This window comes from Prionailurus viverrinus, chromosome D3 (assembly GCF_022837055.1).
Source record: "Prionailurus viverrinus isolate Anna chromosome D3, UM_Priviv_1.0, whole genome shotgun sequence".
In the NCBI taxonomy this organism is placed as follows: domain Eukaryota; kingdom Metazoa; phylum Chordata; class Mammalia; order Carnivora; family Felidae; genus Prionailurus; species Prionailurus viverrinus.
The window spans coordinates 73,440,165-73,461,166 of NC_062572.1; the positions used below are offsets into that span (position 1 = coordinate 73,440,165).

The window sequence follows — 21,002 nt, forward strand, 5'->3', positions numbered from 1 at the left end:
TTTCACATAGATGACTGTTGCATTTCTTTTCTTTTATTTCTCTTTTTTTAAATGTTTGTTTATTTTGAGAGAGAGCATGAACTGGAGAGTGGCAGAGAGAGAGGGAGAGAGAGAATCCCAAGTGGGCTTCACACTGTCAATGCAGAACCTGGGTGGGGCTGGATTCCATGATCTGGGCAATCATGACCTGAGCTGAAATCAAGAATTGGGTGCTTAACCAACTGAGCCACCCAGATGCCCCTACTATTACATTTCTATCTAAGATTCCAGATTCTTCTTTTTCCTTCTCTAATACCCTACACCTACAAATATTCTCTGAACAGCCAGAATGATCTTCAAAAAAATGTATATCCAATCATGCATTTTCCTTGTTCAGAATCTCTTAATAATTTCTGAATGTCGTTGAAATAAAGTCCAAACTTACTGAGATGGTATAAGACAGCTGAATTATCTACCCCTGCCTACATCTCCGGTCTAATCTTTTGCTAGGCTCCTTCTTGCCTAGCATTCTTCAAAATCATGCTCTATTAAAGAGCCATGTTTTTGTTGTTGTTGTTTTGGTTTGGTTTTTTTACAAATATTTTTAGTACTTTAATGCTTCTTTTTACATTCATAGTTTCTAAGATCTGGCAAGATCAATAAACAAGCTTAGAAGTAGTATCATTGCTGATTCCATAAAAATTGTGCAAGTATGCTAATACTTGAGGCTTAAAGCTATTCTTTTTTTTAACATTTATTTATTTTTGAGAGAGAGAAAGAGATCAGGGGAAGGGCAGAGAGAGAGGGAGAGAGAGAATCCCACACAGGCTTTGTATTGTCAGTGCAAAGCCAGATGCGGGACTTGAATTCACGTATAGTGAGATCATGACCTGGGCTGAAGTCAAGAGTGGGTCGGTCACTTAACCGACTAAGCTGCTCAGGCGTCCGAGGCTTAAAGCTATTCTGAAGGAACATTTTACTTCCTACCACATACACCTGGACCCCACTTCTGGTCCCCTTAGAATCAGGAGGAAAATGTGCCTGTGAGTACTCATGCATGCCCCTTTTTTCATCTTACTCCTTAGTCCAAGTAATATGACACATGTGGGGCCAGGAGAATGAGTCCACAACCGAAAGATTTTCAGGAAGGATGATTTAACATTCTTTCATTTACTGAAATTCTCTCACAGCCAAATGATTACTTGGGAATAAGTGCAAAACAGTTAAGTCTGAATAAATGATTATTTCAGACACTTGTAGTGGACTTTGATTTAGATGAATCTGAGAATATCCCAAACTATGAATGTAGGTGTCAAATATTCCATTTTTTTTTCCTTTTGAATGACTCATTGTATCAGATATATTTGGTTACTCTGGGCTAAGCCACCAAAAATTTGATTGTTCTTTAAAAAGTTTTTATTTGCTCAGGGTCTCAGTAGAGAAGGTAGAAATTCACACAAATTCAGCAGTTAAGCTGAAATACTTTGGCTTTATATTTTCATTGTGCAAATGTCTGGCATGCACAGGTATTTCATTAGCTCCAATTTTCTCCCAGGAGGTACTTCCAAATCAAAATAAAAATTACATAAATTTATCAGAAGCCTTTAATCTAAATTATTATTTTTGCTGGGTTTTCTTGATTCTCATGTTACTGATAGATTTTGTGGAGAGGAAAAACAAAGTTATTAAGTTATGAGAGAAAAGGAATCATTTTGATATATTTGATGTGAATCTTAGCTATTATCAAGTTAATTTTAATCAGTTATGTACTGAAATAAAGGTATCAAGCAACATTACTCTCTCTGCTGCCTATTTGAATTGAAAACTTATTTCATTTTGGTTTTTCCTTTTTTTGGTCTGTATCTACAAGTTCTGAATATAGGACTCAGCTGCATATTTTGACAGGAAAAAAAAATCATTTTTACTGAGAGGAAGGTGGTCCTACCAAGTCCAAGCAAGCAAGTAAAACTAGATTGTCAGGGAACTTCCATAGGGCCCTTTACAGCCATGCGAAGGCTCTGTTTTATATTACTATGACTAATATAGTATCTAGTATGCACTCTGTAAATGCTACTGGTACTAACAACAGTAAGTGAGTTACTAGATTGACAACTAAAAGGTTATTTAATCCCCTGTATAATATGCTCAATTGAAAGGTTGAAACACTCATAACCAGATAGACTCTTGCTTCAATAACCTTTGAAACTGATAAGATAATCTTTTACTAAGCTTTTCTACTTATTCACTCTTACTGGGGCTTTGTCATGTTTCACTCATGTGGTATGCTGAATGTGAATCTCATACTTCTCTAAATTTCCATAATCCAGAGGAGTGACTGTATGTTAACATAAATATAAAATAGTATAATTTATTATATAACATAACGTGTTAATATAACACCACTGTTATTTTTTGTTCATTAATATGGAGATAATCAATATTTATTGAGTGCCACTGTGTACCAAGGGAGTAATACTAAGACATAGGAGTTACTGATTCCGCTCTCATGGAGCTTATAGTACTTTTGTAGTCAAATACACATGACCTATGATAAAATTAAAGAAGCTCTCTTTAATACTAGTCTCTTCTATACGTTAGAAAAAACCAGTTAGAGAGATGCGTTAGCGCTTTTCCATTATTTACTGAATTACTTACCATCTCTAAAAAATATTGTCGTCTTCAGATTCACTGTGTTTTGTTTTGTTTAGTTTTGTTTAGTTTTGTTTTGTTTTGTTTTTCCCCACATTATTTCTCTGTTGAGAATGTCCTTTTGGATCTTGGGTACCTGTTGAAAAGTCATTCATTATTCAAGACCCAGCTCATATTCCACCATTTCTGGATCTCTTTTCTTAGTATTCCTTTTCTAACAGGCATTACTAAGACCTTACTTCATCTCTGCTTCCACAGTGCAGTGTACTTATATAGTATTGATTGTTCTTATGTATTTGTTCTCCTTACCAGACTATGAGCTGTTTGAGGAAAAAGCTAGTATTAATGTTCATTTTGTCATTTTATGCTTTAGGCAAGTAGGATGATGCCTGCTACACATTAGGTGTCCAGTGAATGTGAACAGATTATATTAGTCTGAGTATTCCAGAGAAACAGAACCAGTAGAATATATGACTTTTGAACATCGTAAGTTTGAACTCTGTGGATCCATTTATGCACAGATTGTTTTTTTATATATAAATGAAGTGCAGTACTGTAAATGTATTTTCTCTTCCTTATAATTATCTTGGTAACATTTTCTTTTCTACACCTTACTTGATTTTAAGACTATGGTATATAATACGTATAAGATATAAAATATATGTTCATTAACTGTTTATCTTATCAGTAAGGTTTCTGGTCAACAGTAGGTTACTAGTAATTATGTTTTGGGGGAGTCAAAAGTTATAAATGAAGTTTTGATTATGCAGGGAGTTGGTGCCCCTAACCCCCATGTTCTTCAAGGATTATCTGTTTCCTTATTGTAAAGGATTGACTCATGTGATTAAGGAGGCTAAGAAGTCCAGGAACCCACACTTGGCAAGCTAGAGACCGTGGAGAGCAAATGGTGTAGGTTGAGTTTGAGTCCAAAAATCTGAGAACCAAAAGAGCAGATGAAGTAAGTTCCAGTCTGAGTCTCAGTTTGAAGGCATGAGGAGACTAATGTTCAGCTTGAAGACAGGCAGAGGGTGAATTCTCACTTACTCTACCTTTTTGTTCTATCTAGGGCTTCAGTGGATTGGTTGAGGCCAACTCACATTGGGGAGGCCAATCTGTTTTACTCAGTCTACCAATTCAAGTGTTAACCCATCCCAAGGAACATCCTCAGATATACACCCAGAGTATTTTTTAACCAAATACACTGGCATCCCATGGCTCTGCCAAGTTCATATATAAAATTAGTCATCACATTGACTGCATGAATGAATAATTTGGAAATCTCCATAAGGTGATATAATCAGTGGTAGAAGGGGTTCATGGCAGGGTTATCAGGGGAATCTAGATAAAGTAGAGAAAGGGATGATGACAATGACATGATATGAAACAAACTATACAACTTTTAGAGCTTTTTTTGTTATTTGAATGATTTGCCTACTTTCAGTTAAGTACAATTTATAAGTAGTTACAACGAATATCAGCCACATTCATAATCGACTTTCATGAATGTTGTAACCGTTCATTAACCATGCATAATGAGATTTAAGCTTGATGGGAAGCCTAAGCCTGAATTCTGTAAAATTATTCATTTTTCACTATTGATTATAAACCAATCTCAGGTTTTATAATAAGAATTTTATCTACAAAGTAGAGAATGAAAATAAAGTTATTGTCAATGCCTGTGGAGGGAAACATTTCTTCATGAAATATGTTTTTGAATAGTAGCTTGCAATTGAATATAATACACTGAGGAGAGCATTAGAATCATTAGCAAAATTTTGTTTTGTATATTTAAGATATGTTTATTTTAGGAAAAAAGAAAAATAATTTTCTCTCACCTTTAAAAATGTGTATTAATATAATTTTACATGGTTATATTATTTTAAGAACAGTGGATACGCAATAATTTTCTTAAGCAATTATTAGTTGTACAATTAGCCCATTTTCTATCCTTCACCATTTAAGTAATGATATACTGAATCATTTTACATAACTAACTTTTTCCTTCATATATTTATGGATAGATTCCTAGAAACAGAGTTCTTGGATTAAATTGTTATGATGCACAAAACCATATTACTTTTCAAAGGTAATTCATACTCTCAGAAGGATTGTTAGTTGTCATTTTGAAATCTTTACAAGATTAATGGATTAAAGTGCTATAATATTTATATATATATACACACATATATATATATACATATGTATGTAATATGTATATTATGTATATACAATATACATAATATATATAATATGTATATATAATATGTATATATATTGTATGTATATATATATTGTATTGTATATAATTGTATGTATATAATTGTATGTATATATATACATATATACATATATGTATATATACATATATATGTATATAATTGTATGTATATATATAGTATAGAATTGTATATACATGTAAATGTATATACATATAAATGCATAATTGTATATATATACATATATATACATATACTATACATATATGTATATATACATATATATGTATATAATTGTATGTATATATATATTGTATATAATTGTATGTATGTATGTATGTGTATATATATATATATATATATATATATATATGTGTGTGTGTGTGTGTGTGTGTGTGTGTATACTGTATAAAAGACCAGTTTCAGTCATCAAAGATATGACAGTACAGCTAAGAGGAAAAGTAGCCACTACTATACAGGGGTTGCTCTATAGCTCTTTCTATAAAAATGGATTATTTCTAATCTTCATGTGGAATAATGACATTGATATTCATTATAATTTGATTAGATTTTATGAAGCATCTATATCCAAGAAGACAATAACATGCAAGTTTGAGGAAAGGTGGTAAAGCTTTCTTCATTATTTAACCTTGTACTGAGAAATAGATATTATGTAATAACTCAGGTGGATGAAAGAAAAGCTATTAAATGCTACCTAGACAAATGTTTCCCAAATCTACCACTGTTGACCCTGAAGTTAACAAAAGACATATAGGGGCTGAATCATACATGTGTTGATTGCTGATAATGAGATCAGGAAGAGCAGGGCGGATGGTACATGGGTGTAATTCATAGCTGAGAACAGTCTCTAGAGAAAAGTTGGGGTGTGGAGCTGAAATCCAGCTCTGGATTGTTGGCTGATCCTATGGAATACATTTTTAAACATAATTCCTTCAAAAATCACACTTTCCCAGTTCTTATAAAGGCACCATGTAGGCTACCAGAGGCCCTAGGGATGTTAATAGGAAGCATGGTTTGGAGAATCCTGAAATACTCCATGGATTTGAAGGCCAAGAGTCCAGCAGGGCCTCTTGGTGAGATTATCATAGATCATCATTCAAACTGGCTCTTGATTACAGGACACCCAAAATGACCATCTATTTCCAAGCCTTATGTGTAATTAGTCTTCAAGGATAGGGAGAGTACCAATCCTTCAGAGCATTTATGGTGGACAGACCTCAAAGCTGATTCTGAGAAACACTTACTTTATGACATTTCTCCGTAACTATTTTTTACCTAGAGGATGAATTTATTGTGTGCTAATCTTGCAGACCTGGACAGATAAACTGACTGTGTAATTCACCTATATGATTTTCCTTTCCTTTCATATTTCTTCTGTAACAACCTTCTGAGGTTCAACTAATTAGCCACATGGATATTTCTTATAAGATCACACACTGGGTGAGTATGACTGGCACTAACCAGACATATTCACTAGGTTTGTGTTGCAATGCCACATGTATCCAACTGCTCTTTAGCCAACTACCTAGAAGTCTGTAATGTTGCCAATGAAAATGAAGCTGAAACAAAAATCTGGGACAAAAATGAGGAAGGAAAATGATAGCTCTCAGAGGGACATACCAGGAGAAATATGCTTTTAACAAATTCTAAGAATCCTTTCTTGGTCTTTGGGCTTCTCAGAAGGACCAAATTTAGAGAACTTCTCTTTGGATTACCTCTATTTTCTTCCCCTCAGGTAATTTGCGAATTAAACTAGGGCAAACAAGGTCCTGGCTTTGAAGGGACACAGCCTTGAGGCTTTAATTTGGAGCAAACAAAGCATTTATAGCAGCTCTCTGGCAGGTGTAGAATATCACCACATTGCTGAATATTTAAAAGCAAGGCATGTTTCCAACCCCAAAGTCTGTCCCCCAATTGATAAGTCTCTTTTTATTAAATGAATTTTAATTACTTAATAATTAGACCTTCCATAGGAGGAGATGGGGATCCTGATAGTCTGCCAAAGAGGCTAGAGGGCAAATCAGAAGAATGTGCCATTTTCAGATTAGAATTTTTAAAAAGGAATAGGCCCAGTCTAGGGGTGTGCGGGTGGAGGGAGGCCTCCCTAGAGGCAGAGAGTCTTGGCATAAACCTGGACTGTGAAATGCTTTATTTCTACTTTTGCTTAAAAACCAAAGTAGTTTAGAATTCAGTGAATGAAAGTGCATGTCTAAGATATTCAAACTTTCTGACTGGATCCGATGGAAAGATTTCTCCTAGTCTGTGTGGTGTGTGTATGCATGGGTGGAAGGGTCCAGAGAGACTATTGTTCTCATTATTTTAATTCTGGGAGCCTAGCACTTTTGATGTCCCTGTAGATTTAGCAGCTTTTCATTCATTGCCATGGTGATATTTTACCTCATTTTTTTAGCATCACAAAGGAAAAGCCTAAATGAAAAATGTTTGCTGCTTTTGCTATTAACATTTCTACTGCCTCAGTGACAGCCAGCAGTTACTGGTGTGCCTAGCTCCTGAGGAAATAGGTATTGGCTGGAATCTGATTGATGGCGGCAGCCATAGCCCAGGCTGTCCCAGCTGGGTAGGGCCTGGCCCGGGGACCACTGATAACGTTGTTCCCAAGGACACTGATTTGGAAGGAAGGATGGGGAAATCTCATTTAAAATGTATATCATTGGTCTACAGTTTAAACTTATGAGGCTAGGTAAAAATGTTCATGGATGAACTAGGCATAGCTTCTTTTCTCTCCACCCGCCCCCTGCCACTGCCCAAACATAATCCCTTTTCAAATGAAAGCCTTTATGGTTGGCTTCATGTATGTTTATAAGACTTTCCTCTTTATCATGCCCCCTTAAGAGATACTTTCTCCTTCTCTTTATGCCTCCCTAGACATTGATGTCCTTCCTAGATTTCCCAATGGTTAGACCCTATGATATTTGCCTAAACAAATTATTTTGTGGATAATGCATCTTTCTTTCATTCAGAAATATTTGATGGACAACCATATGCCATGAACTGTGCTAAGTGCTCAGAGTGCACAATATAATAGACCTAGCCCTGCTTTTGTGGAATTTATGGATTAGCCGGGAAATGGTTATTACATCAATTCCATAGTTAATTAATTACAATTGAAGTAAATGGTGCAAAAAAGTCATCTAGAGATGATTGGGTCTATCTAGGCTTGGGGGAGGCCTCTCTGAGGAACTGAGAATTCTGGTACTGAACTGGCATTGTTAAATCCCAGGTATTCAAGTGCTGTGTTACTGAAGGGCTTAAAAGAGTAAAACCTTCACTCCTTGCATGGGTAGGTAGTAAACATTTTAGAAAGGAATTGTAGTTATGGCTGTTTAAAGGCCTTGAGCAACATTACAAAGTAACATATATAAGTGAACCCCTAATGAATCCTTTTAGTGTTAAAATTCGGACTAAAGGAAAACTGAAGGATCTTGTACAAAAACCACAATAAACAGGGTGAAATCCATCTCACCACGGTTCTTGCATAGTGGTTGTGTATCTCTTGCTAACAACACTTAAAGCTTACTGTACAACTATAATTAGGGTAGTTGACATCAGTAAAATTTCTGATACTGAAGCCCTGCCACTTTTGCTGACTATTAGGAACTGATAAAATTTGAATTATAAGTGCTGTATTTCTCATTTCTAGGACAGGGGATAAAATGAAGCTCCCATACATGTCTGACTTTTCCAGATTCAAAGCAGTATGTTCTCTCCTTTTAATAGTTCCCAAATGAATCCCTCCGGAATAAGTGGTGGCCTTTGTTAATGCACATAGGTACAGATATTATGTGAACCTGCAAGTTCACTGGTAGGGAACACTTCCAGTGAGTCCCGGGGTGGCTAGATGATTTAAAACTGCTGAAGCATCCTGGGCCAGACTAAGTAGGAAGGTTGAAAGCTTGAGTGCAATTCATTCTTGGAAACAGTCTTTCCCAGAACCAAGGCTAACAGTGGAAGCCTTCCATGAAAGTACCAAAAATACGTTTGTTTTTTTGAAAAAAGTTTGTATGCTATTTTTAATAGTGTAGTATTTCAGGCCAAAGTTGGTCTCTGAGAATTCAACCCAGGGTAGAATGTACTTACTAAACAACAGAGTTTACCCAGCACTACGTGGCTCTTTGGGGGTTGAGGAGTGCAGGGGTACTGATCTATAGAAGAAACTCCCCTTGAGACATTACCATGGGTTGGGAAAATAAGGTGTGTTAAGAAGTATAATAATTCAATACTAAAAATTAATGTACATAATGTAAACTTTTGAATGAGTTTTGCTCCTATTCTACTTCTGTCTGTAAACTAGGGACACAGTTATAGGGCTATTGTGAGGATTAGGTAAGGTGATTTATGATAGTGCAAATGGTAACGCTGACACCTTGTCTGAAGTCGGGTTAAATGGTGAGCTGGTTAAATGGTGAAGCATAGAAGTGACCCTAGGTAATCTGGCACCCATGTGTGTTCTTTACCATCCCAGACTGCCACTGAGTATGTTAGATTGTGATAGAACCAACACTCAAATGCAGTGATCAACATCTGGATGTCTGCAATGCTCTTTTTAAACATTTAGAGTCACATAGAACCTCAACAAATATTTGTGTATTTTGTAGATATTTGACATACTCTGGAGATGTAAAATAAAATACCCTCCATCAAAGAAAACCCTCACATATACAAATATGTAAACACTTTTTGGGCTTTTATTGGTACAACTGATATTGTCATATTATCTGTAAGTTATCAGTTCTGTAAAAATTCCAAAGATTTGTAAGATGATTTCCTGTAAGCAAGACTAGAGAAAAGGAAATTTTTTTAGTCAGTGCTTTTTAACTTTTTAAATATTTATTTAGAAATACAGAGATGAGTAGAGGAAGGGCAGAGAGAGAGAGAGAGAAAGGCAGAGAGAGAAAGAGAGAGAGAGAGAGTCCCAACCATGCTCCAACTGTGCCAACAGTGCAGAGCCCAAAGGGGGGCTCAGTCTCATGATCCATGAAATTGTGACTTGAGCTGAAACCAAGAGTTGGATGCTTAGCTGAATGAGCCACCCAGGTGCTCCTTGAATCAGTACCTTAAGAAAACCACAATTTTGGTTTATATACACAATGGAGTACTATGTGGCAATGAGAAAGAACGAAATATGGCCCTTTGTAGCAACATGGATGGAACTGGAGAGTGTGTTGCTAAGTGAAATAAGCCATACAGAGAAAGACAGATACCATATGTTTTCACTCTTATGTGGATGCTGAGAAACTTAACAGAAACCCATGGGGGAGGGGAAGGAAAAAAAAAGAGGTTAGAGTGGGAGAGAGGCAAAGCATAAGAGACTGTTAAAAACTGAGAACAAACTGAGGGTTGATGGGGGGTGGGAGGGAGGGGAGGGTGGGTGATGGGTATTGAGGAGGGCACCTTTTGGGATGAGCACTGGGTGTTGTATGGAAACCAATTTGACAATAAATTTCATATATTGAAAAAAAAAAGAAAACCACAATTTTGATAGGTAGATGTAAGGATAGAGGTTTTTGTTTTGTTTTGTTTTTTGTTTTGTTTTGGTTTTGGTTTTGGTTTTTAGAGGAGATATGAGAAAAACAATTAAAAGGAAGCCAGGCTTAGGGAGTAGACCAGTTCAATAGATCAAGAGTTGTTTTATAGGAGTTGTGGAAGTTGAGCCCGAAAGGTGCCTTGTGCTATATTCTTGGGTACCAGCTTTTGGGGTATAAGAATATACTGGAAAATTTGGGGGAGATTGGAGGTTCTTAAGTAAAGCAAAAACTTTGGTAATGTAGGAACACTGACCTTTTACTATGTTTGGAATGTATTAAGACAAGAAAAGAGGGGCGCCTGGGTGGCGCAGTCAGTTAAGCGTCCGACTTCAGCCAGGTCACGATCTCGCGGTCCGGGAGTTCGAGCCCCGCGTCAGGCTCTGGGCTGATGGCTCAGAGCCTGGAGCCTGTTTCCGATTCTGTGTCTCCCTCTCTCTCTGACCCTCCCCCGTTCATGCTCTGTCTCTCTCTGTCCCAAAAATAAAATAAAACGTTGAAAAAAAATTAAAAAAAAAAAGACAAGAAAAGAGTAGAGGTAAGAAGACCACTTGTGCTTTGATTACAGTGGATCAGATGTGTCTGAGCCAAACTTTTTTTTTTTTTTTCCAAAAAAGGCTCTTGTGGATCAGGTAGCTATTTTTCATGAGAATGTAGTTAAAATTATACTTGTATCTCTCTATGAATGAAACATGGGAATCATTTGTATTGCCTTAGAGCATTAAATGGCTCTTCCAAAAATACTGTATTTCATTCTTACGAGTTACAGTGAGTTTAATGTTCATTACTACGTGCTCATACTCATGCCTTGAAAATATAGTACTGAGGTGATAGCCTATAACTTCTTCTCTTAATACTGTTGCTGGGTTGTTACAGCACCAAGAGATGTGAGTGCTAGAATTCGGTACAATATTGGGAGCATTAGTTTAAGCCATAGAGAGCCTTGTAAACTTACAATTGCTTTTTGATGTGCTGGGTTTGCTTTGCAGAGACAAAAAGAAAAAGCTACAAATTAGGTTTATAATTTCTCACTGTGTCAAATAATCAACTATTTGAAAGTTTCAAACATTATTACATCATTAAATTTTAAATAGGATGAGATTCTGACCTCGTTTATTAAAATCTGAAATCATCATAGAGTGCATACTGAAAAAACATGTGTAATATTAGCCAATTTCATTAAGTCTAATCATATTAACATACAATTTTATGTCCTGTGTATGATTCTTCCAGCTAGTTGAAGTTTACATAAAGGAACCGGTTGTTGAGTACAAGTTTGAGTACAGGCATACCTTGTTTTATTGTAATTTGCTTTATTGGGCTTTATAGATACTGTATATTTTTTTACAGATTGAAGGTTTGTGGCAATCCTGTGTCACCCACGTCTTTTGGCCCTATTTTCCCAACAGCATTTGTTCACTTTGTGTCTCTGTGTCACATTTTGGTAATTTTTACAATGTTCCAAACTTTTTTCATTATTATTGTATTTGTTGTGCTTATCTGTGATCAGTGATCTTTGATGTTACTATTGTAATTATTTTGGGGTGCCATGAACCACGCTCATCAAACATTGATCTATAAATATTCTGTGTGTTCTGACTGCTGCACCATCAGGCCATTCCCACATCCTGTCCCTCTCCTTGGGCCTCCCTATTCCCTGAGACACAAAGATATTGAAATTAGATAATGAATAACCCTCTAGTGGCCTCTAAGTGTTGAAGTTAAAGGGAAAGTCATTCATGTCTCATTTTAAAACCAAAGCTAGAAGTTACCAAGTTTAGTAAGTTAGGTATATCAAAATCTAAGACAGGCCAAAAGCAAGGCCTCTTGCCCCAAACAATCAGCCAGATTGTGAATGTAGAGGAAAAGTTCTTAAAGGAAATTGAAAGTACTTCTGTAGTTAATACACAAATGATAAGAAAGTGAAACAGCCTGACTGCCGACAGGGAGAAAGTTTTAGCAGTTGGATAGAAGGTCAAACCAGCCACAACATTCTCTTCAGTCAAAGCCTAATCCAGAGCAAGACCCTAAGTCTCTTCAATTCTGTGAAGACTGAGAGAGGTGAAGAAGCTGCAGAAGGAATGTTTGGAGCTAGCAGTTGTTGGTTGATGAAGTTTAAGGAAAGAATCCTTTCTTATGATATCAAAATGCAGAGAGAAACAGCAAATGATGATCCAGAAGCTGCATCAAGTTATCAAAAAGGTCTAGCTAAGATAACTAATGAAGGTGGCTACAACAGACAACAGATTTTCAATGTAGACAAAAAAAACCTTCTATTGAAAGAAGATGCCATCTAGGACTTCCATGGCTAGAGAGGGGAAGTCAAAGCTTCAAAGGACAGGCTAACTTTCTTGTTAGGGGCTATTGTACCTGGTGACTTTAAGTTGAAGCCAGTGCTCATTTGCCATTCTGAAAATCACAGGGCTCTTAAGAATCGTGCTAAATCTAGTTTGCCTATGCTCTGTAAATGCAACAACAAAGCCTAGATGACAGCATATCTGTTTGCAACATGGTTTACTAAATATTTTAAGCCTATTGTTGAGACATTCTGCACAGAAAAAAAAAAAACTCCTTTCAAAATATTACTACCCTTTGACAATGCACTTGGTCACCTAACAGCCCTGGTGGAGATGCACAATATGATTAATGTTTTCATGCCTGTTAGCACAACATCCATTCTGCAACTCATGGATCAAGAGTAATTTTGACCTCCCAGTCTTATTATTTAAGAAATACATTTTGTAAGGCCAAATCTGCCATAGATAGTGACTCCTCTGATACAATAGGGCAGAGTCAATCTCTTCTACAAGAGATTCACCATTCTAGATGCCACTAAGCACATTTATGATTCATGGGGAGAAGTCAAAATACCAACATTAATAGGAGTTTGGAAGAAGTTGATTCCAACCCTAATCGATGACTTGGAGGGGTTCAAGACTTCAGTGGAGGAAGTAACTGCAGATGTTGATGGAAATAGCAAGAGAACAAGATTTGGAAGTGGAGCCAGAAGATTTGACTGAATTGCTTCAATCTGATGATAAAACTCAACAGATAAGGAGTTGCTTCTTACGGATGAGCAAAGAAAGTAGTTTCTTGAGATGCATTCTACTCCTGGTCTTCACTGCTAAGAAGATTGTTGAAATGAAAATCAAGGATTTGGGATATTACGTAAACTTAGTTGAAAAAGTAGCAGCAAAATTTGAGAGGGCAGACTCCAATTTTGAAAGAAGTTCTACTCTGGGTAAAATGCTATCAAACAGCATCACATGCTACAAAGAAATTGTTTGTGAAACTAACAATTGATCAATGCAACAAACTTCATTGTTGTTTTATTTTAAGAAATTGCCACGGCCATCCCAGCTTTCAGGAGCCACCACCTTGATCACTCAGCATCCATCAACATCAAGGCAAGACCTTCCTACTGGAAAAAGATTTCAACTTGGTGAAAGCCCAGATGATACTTAGCATTTTTTTTTATCAATAAAGTACTTTTCAATTAAAGCATCTTACATAATAATATTGCACACTTAATAGATTACGGTATAGTGTAAACATAGCTTTTATATGAGCCAGCAAAACAAAAGTTCATTTTACTTATTTTATTGCAATATTCACTTTATTATGGTGTTCTAGAATTGAACCCACAATATCCCTAAGGTATGCTTATGCCCTTTCATTTAATATTTTATTCTATACTTGAGAATTTAGTAAATGGGTTTTTGGATCACCACAGACATTTAGATGTAAAATAAGTATTGTGAATTTTATCTAATGTATATAACTTATACAAGACCATATAGTTGAATATACATAAGTATCCAGATATTTTTATCAACTTATTCAAAATATTTTATTCTTACCTGTGTTGCATAAATCATATAATTTGTATGTGTAGATAAATTATTCCCAACCATATTTCCTTAACTACTAAACAAAATACTAGAAGTAGAGGCCAAGAAGAAAATGATTAAATTAAAAAAAAAACCCTCACAACATCTGGCTAACTATTCATTGCAGTTTTGCCTTGTGTAGTGTATACAAGCCATTCTCTGTTTAATTACATGCTTCAAATCTATACTTTAGCCAATTGGTTATAGATTAATGTACATATTTTGAATAGACTCTAGACACTACACTACAAGGAGTATAGAAATTGGACTTTGAACAATTTCTTTAGCCAGGACACAAGTTAGAAGAATCCTTTTGGTCTCTTTACTCAGTGGTTAATCCAGCATAATTCTAGATTAATTCTGAATACTAAATAAAAATAGAATTATGCATGCAGCTGGCACCCCCTGTAGACATATTTGTAGTGTTGAGATAACCAGATCCAGGCATCCAGATTTCAGAGCCCTAACTGGGGATCCAGATGAGTAATTTTAGTACCTTATGTGTGGGATACATTTTGACTGATAAATTAATATTTCCACAAGTATGAATGGTTCTGTATGGTCTAGGGCTAATCATTCTTACTAAAGAACAAACTTAATATTGCCTCTATAGATCTGCAGGCCTGTTAATGTGAGTGGAGATATAATGAGTGATAAACCATCTTTGGCAGCTTCTACCTATTCCACATGCAATATTGATGTAATTTCCTATTTCATAGATTCAGTTATCTGGCAGTTCAAATATTCTAATCCCTGAAAGAAATATGAAATTCCACTTTACCTAGGGAAGGTGACTTCTCTACAGCCTTTCTGATTGTTTCCCATATTAAATTATGATGTTTTAAGTAAGCCATCTTGCCTTTCCCCTTTTGACTGAAACAAAAATTTTATCATATTGTAGGGAAAGTTAGTTTGTGAGAATTAATAGACCAAAAAATAAAACTAATAGTTCAAACTGAGCACAAGTAGAATTGGCTACTGACTACATATTGATGGGAAATTTATTGTTAAAATTTGGACCTGGACCTAGAAAATTTTGACTTGGTGAAAACAAATCTATAAAATTAAAAAAATCATGGTAACATAAAATATGATCAGAAAAACTTGAGGTAAATGATGAATTAGTTAAATTTTATTGTGAAATACACACACAATGAAAACAATTCCAGTAAGATTAAAATGAAAATAAAAATATTAGAATATAACTGTAATGAACAAAACATGAGTCAAAGAATTTAAAATTATTTAATGAAATTAACTGTAAAATAAAATCTCCAATGTTATATCAGTGATGGAATAATTCATTCAAATGTGTTTGTAATCATTTTTTAAAAGTTTTCATGGTCAAAGCACTGTGGTCATAAATATCCATCTGTTCACAAGAAGGGGATTCAAGAGGGCAGAATCAAAATATTTCCTACCCTTCTCATGTACATCATGATGGAGGAGGCTCCTTTCACTGTGTTCATGCTCAGTAATGATTAATTAATTTTACTTTCGTCATTTCTTTTTTCCCCTACATATGCTTAATCATCCATATGATTGCATCTTTTTTACCTGTTATTGTATATGGACATCACAGTGGTTGTGTGAGTTGAGTTGGCTCTTATTCCATATTATTATAGCCCATAGAAATGAAACAAGTTACCAAAGAACTCATACAGAGTAGGTGGCCCAGCCAAGCTAGAGACACAAACTAGTCTAATTCATTTTCTCAGTATAACACAACCATAACTTGAAAATACTGATGATCATTTACCTTAAGCAGTCAACTCCTATGAGAGTGTTTTCTGTTACTGCAATTGGTGGTTAATGTCCCCCATCTTTCTTGAAATTCCTCTAGGCTAAGCAGGATGGCCAGTCCTTCATGAATCCCCATAACTTCATAGTCCTTTGTCCAAAGCTATGTACTAGGAAGCACAAAGGACCAGGATTCAAAAGAACCAGGTCTTATTTGCAGAATTGTGGAATTTTATATCTCTGAACCTCAGTTCCCTCATGTCTAAAGTTAAGATGACCTTGCCTGCTGTGTTTATTTTACAAGACTGTTTTATGAATGAATAATACAAAATAGTAAGCTTCTAGAGATTAATGGCAATATCTTTATCGATTTTTTAGCCACATAAACTATTGTAATGTCAGATGCATAAAATATAAAGAGCAAAGGAGATGAAATTGGACAAAATATAAAATACAATTTTCTACAAAGAGTACAGGTGTGATTATTTTTATTAGTGATTATTGTACCTTATCTGAAAGATTTGTCCTTCCTTCTTTGTTTTTCCCCTAGGACCACTGAGGTTCCTATCGCAGACAGAATCTGTCACGGCCTTTATGGGAGACACAGTGCTACTCAAGTGTGAGGTTATTGGGGAGCCTATGCCAACAATACATTGGCAAAAAAACCAACAAGACCTGATTCCCATCCCAGGTGATTCCCGAGTGGTGATGTTGCCCTCTGGAGCCTTGCAGATCAGCAGACTTCAACCTGGGGACACTGGAATCTATCGATGCTTAGCCCGGAATCCAGCCAGCACAAGAACAGGAAATGAAGCAGAAGTCAGGATTTTGTCAGGTACTGCTGTGCTCAATAAAGAGCAGAATTCTATTCTTTGAAGTAGTTTGAACAACGATTTTCCCTTTAATGAATACTTTGTAATTATTTTTTAAGTTCTGTACTGTTCAGGAGTTTTATTTCATATTCCTTTCTTTCTTTCTAAGTGAGTCATTAGATGAGGGTATGCCAAAAGCATTCCTTATTCTTCCCAGTGTTGTAGTTGAAGTTTGTGGAGAAACAGGTATTTTCCTTATATTTGGCTTCATTTTTGTATGTATTCACTCATCCTATTAATATACAAATCTTTGCATAAAGTTCACTGCTAAGCATTTTTTAAAGTTTATTTATTTTTGAGAGTGAGAGAGAATGAATGAATGAATGAATGTGCACAAGTAGGGGAGGGGCAGAGAGAGAGAGAAAGAGACAGAGACAGAGAGAGAGAGAGAGAGAGAGAGAGAATCTGAAGTAGGTTCCAGGCTCTGAGCTGTGAGCACAGAGTCCAACGTGGATTTCACCCCTTGAACCCTGAGATCATGACCTGAGCCAAAATCAAGAGTTGGATGCTTAACTGCCTGAGTCGCCCAGGTAACCCCACTGCTAAGCACTTTTAATGTATTATTTTATTTTCCTGTGATAACATTCTAAGAGGTAGTTATTATTATCCCCATTTTCAGAGGATGAGAGTGAGGTTCAGCAAGGTTAAGAACCTTCCCCAGGTTAATACTGAACATTCATTTGCTCGTCAATTCATATACTCATTTCTGAGAAACATTGGACTAAGTACAGGGATATGGCAATGATTAAGACTGACACAGAGTCTTGCTTATTAGAGTGCTGGATGAATATGGACATGTAAGTCATTACAATAAAGTGTGACTGATATTATGATAAAGGAAGTTGTTTCTCTCTACCTCGTATCTTCCTTTCTCTTATCTGGCACATCTAAGACTTTGGGCTCCTTTTCTTCTCCTACATAACCAGAGGTTAGACTGAATATTTTCTAACATCTCTCTCTTCCAATAACTGCTACCATCTTCTATCTATGTAGTATCTACTTTCCCATTTAATCGCACTATAGGGTTTACAGAGACTTACTTGTGAGAATCACAAAGAAGACACACACTTGAGTAATTGTGACAGACTTCCTATCAAAGCACTGATGTTGGCTTTTGTCTCCACATGCTGTGTGCAGTTATCACAAGTCCTTCAGCTACAGAGAGGGTAATATTCCTAAGTCCACTTCAAAAGCAAACTGGCAATTTGAACATATCTAGGTACTACGATAAGGACATCTCTGAAACCTCTTCTAATTCTTTTGTGTATTCTCTCCTCCATCAGTCACAGGGATACTGACTTATACATGTCAATAACCATCAGCACCACTGTTTCCTTTCATCCGCTAGGCAGTGACAGATGCTAATGTAGCATTTATTCCCAACACATACATGCATTTATTTAGTCATCCATTAGATACACAAAAATTTTAAATATTTATATTCATATGTCCTTAATAATGCATCTAAGTCAATCAGATGGGAAGCCTAGGTAAGTCACACAGAAAATTGGCAAGACTATGTTGGGCTATCTTAATATGAGTGAAAAGTCTGTTTTCCAGTGGTATTAAGGGATAAAGTTGGACTAATTAAATATTAAATCTGAAGTGGAAAGTTTTGAAAGACACAGAGACATAAGCATCAGATCACCCTTTACATTTATATATTCACCTTGTAAAACACATTTGCATTCTAATCCATGGAGATTTATTTAAAGCCAAATTTCATCTTGTTAATTTGGTGAAAATCAAGAATATGTTGGTATACTTTGGAGGTGTGTGGGCATTTTTTATGTGAATGGAAATTGTATTTTTTTAAATCATTACATACAATGAGAAATTTTCTCCGAGTTCTATCATTTCAAATATAAGCTTCCAAAAGGATTTATGACCTGAGGTAATACACACACACACACACACACACACACACATACACACACACACACACACACTGTTGTCATACTTGGTTAAGCCTGTCTCGCATACTATTGACCGCATAAAGGCTCTGCTGAAGGAGCATATGTTTGTTTCACTTATCCCTGAGTTTGCAAGTTGCTTTAGAGGTCAAATACACAAATCCACTGTGAGTGCAAAATTGAATGAGAGAATGAATGAATGAATGAATGAATGGTCAATCCCAGCGTCTTTTAATTGCCGCTTATGGTTTTTTCATTTTTAAAATCATGCTAATCCCTTCTGAATGAATTTCTGTTTTCTATAAGTACCAATCTGAGGAAGTAATAAATTAGATACATAGATGACCCACTCTCTCTTCTAATGCTTATTTAATCAGGTAAGATGGAGTCAATTAAAATAGAAAACCATCAAAGTATTAACATGACTTAGAAGCATTAAAGTGGTTTCTGAATGGTCACCACTCTTTAAAATAATATATTCTTCATGGTCATTTAAGTACCATCTTGACTGATGAAGTTATTTGTTTTTGGATTAGCTTTAAACATAAACACTAATGTGTGTAGAAAGTTATTTAGTACTAATTCATATATAATTTGATGTTCTTATTCAAGTTTATATAAAATAAAAGTCACCCCTTTTATATATCAGATGCCCGATATCACCAAGTTAACTGAGTTCTATTAAATTCAGATTTTAAGAATCAAAGAGTTGTTTTGAAATGTTGCCTTTCAACGAGCAATTTCAGTTTATTTACTAACTAACTAAATAAGTACCTTATTCAACAAACTCTCCAGTGAATTTTATAGACCTGCCATCATGCTGGTTGCTAGTAATACAAACTTGGGAGACTGTGCCCTAAGACAGCAATAGTGTAGTGGGGAAAATAGACAATGAAAGTGGATTGTGCTGTGAAGGACATAACAGTGGTATTCCCTTACATAGAGAGAAACACCAGGTGCCAGTTATGAAGAGCAAAGAAGTGTACACCAGGACAAAAGTACAGCATCAGCACAGCATAGAGAAAGGAGATATAATAGCTTTTCAGGGGACCTGCACTTAGTTGTTTTAACTGGGTCATAGGGCACAGATGTGTTGGAGGGGACACACTGGAAGTAAGGAAGATAAACTGGAAGAATGAAGTTAAGGTAAAATGTGGGGCATTAACCTGGAGAGAATTGACCAACAGTGGCTACTAAAAGGCTATCAGGCAGGATTGAGAAATGAAGATGAGAGAGGAGATCTTAATTAAGGTGAGGTCTTAGAAACATACCGATTATGAGGGAGAGAATGGAGTCTGGGCTCAGTAAAATCTAGATAGTCACACTTTTCTGTGAGATTGGGGATGGAATTGGTGCTATTGTGTTCAAGAAAAATTATAAACTTTTAAATGAGATTTCCCCATAATATTTACACTTTCCAGATTAAATGAATAATTACTTATTTCATTCAAAGTTAGGGAAATTGGTAACTAATGTGTTGACTAATGTTTTAAGGCAGAAATTGAATTCTTGCTTATGAGGACTTGTACATTTTTAACAGAGTAATGTAACAGAGTAAATTAGTATTAAATTGTTGTAAAGGGGTTTTGTTTTGAAATACTGATAATACAGTACTGAATAAGGTTGCGATAGTTTAAAGCATTTCGTGATGGAGAATGTATGAGGTATTGAGGGGCCACTGGGATTGTCAGGTTCAGTTTATTTAGTTCTCATGACATCTGAGTGCCAAGCAGTAGATTGAATTGCTGAATTATAAATCTGCTTTGGGTACTAGGTTGAGTGAAATAACTGGCCCATACATTGGAGCTCTTATTTCAGTTTTCTTAATGGCCTAATTGAATTGATCAATTGGTAATCCAATCTATTGTTCATTCGTTTAGCTGCAATTAAATGACTCTGGGTCTTGGAAAGACCTGAACTCTAAATATCTATACAATTAGAAGCATTGGCTTTTAATGGAATACATTGGACTAAAGTATATTTTGAATGATTTTTCTCTCTAATATTTATTTTCATTGAAATGCATTTTAACAAAAAACATTTCAAAATTCATATTATTTAAAGGAAAAAAATATATATATATAGTTTTAAAACAAAATAGTTTCAGAACTGTGTTTATCACCAAGAATCTATTACTGATGGATACATAAAACTTTTTGGTTTGACTGAATATTGCTTA

General features: G+C 35.6%; 1 protein-coding gene across 1 annotated transcript in view; it reads left to right on the top strand.

Annotated features, from left to right (window-relative positions):
• DCC (DCC netrin 1 receptor) overlaps positions 1-21,002 on the top strand; it is a 1,137,854-nt gene that overhangs the window by 502,729 nt on the left and 614,123 nt on the right. The window contains exon 3 of the mRNA XM_047828892.1: positions 16,589-16,873. Coding sequence (XP_047684848.1) covers positions 16,589-16,873 — 285 coding nt within the window. The remainder of the gene's footprint in view (positions 1-16,588; positions 16,874-21,002) is intronic.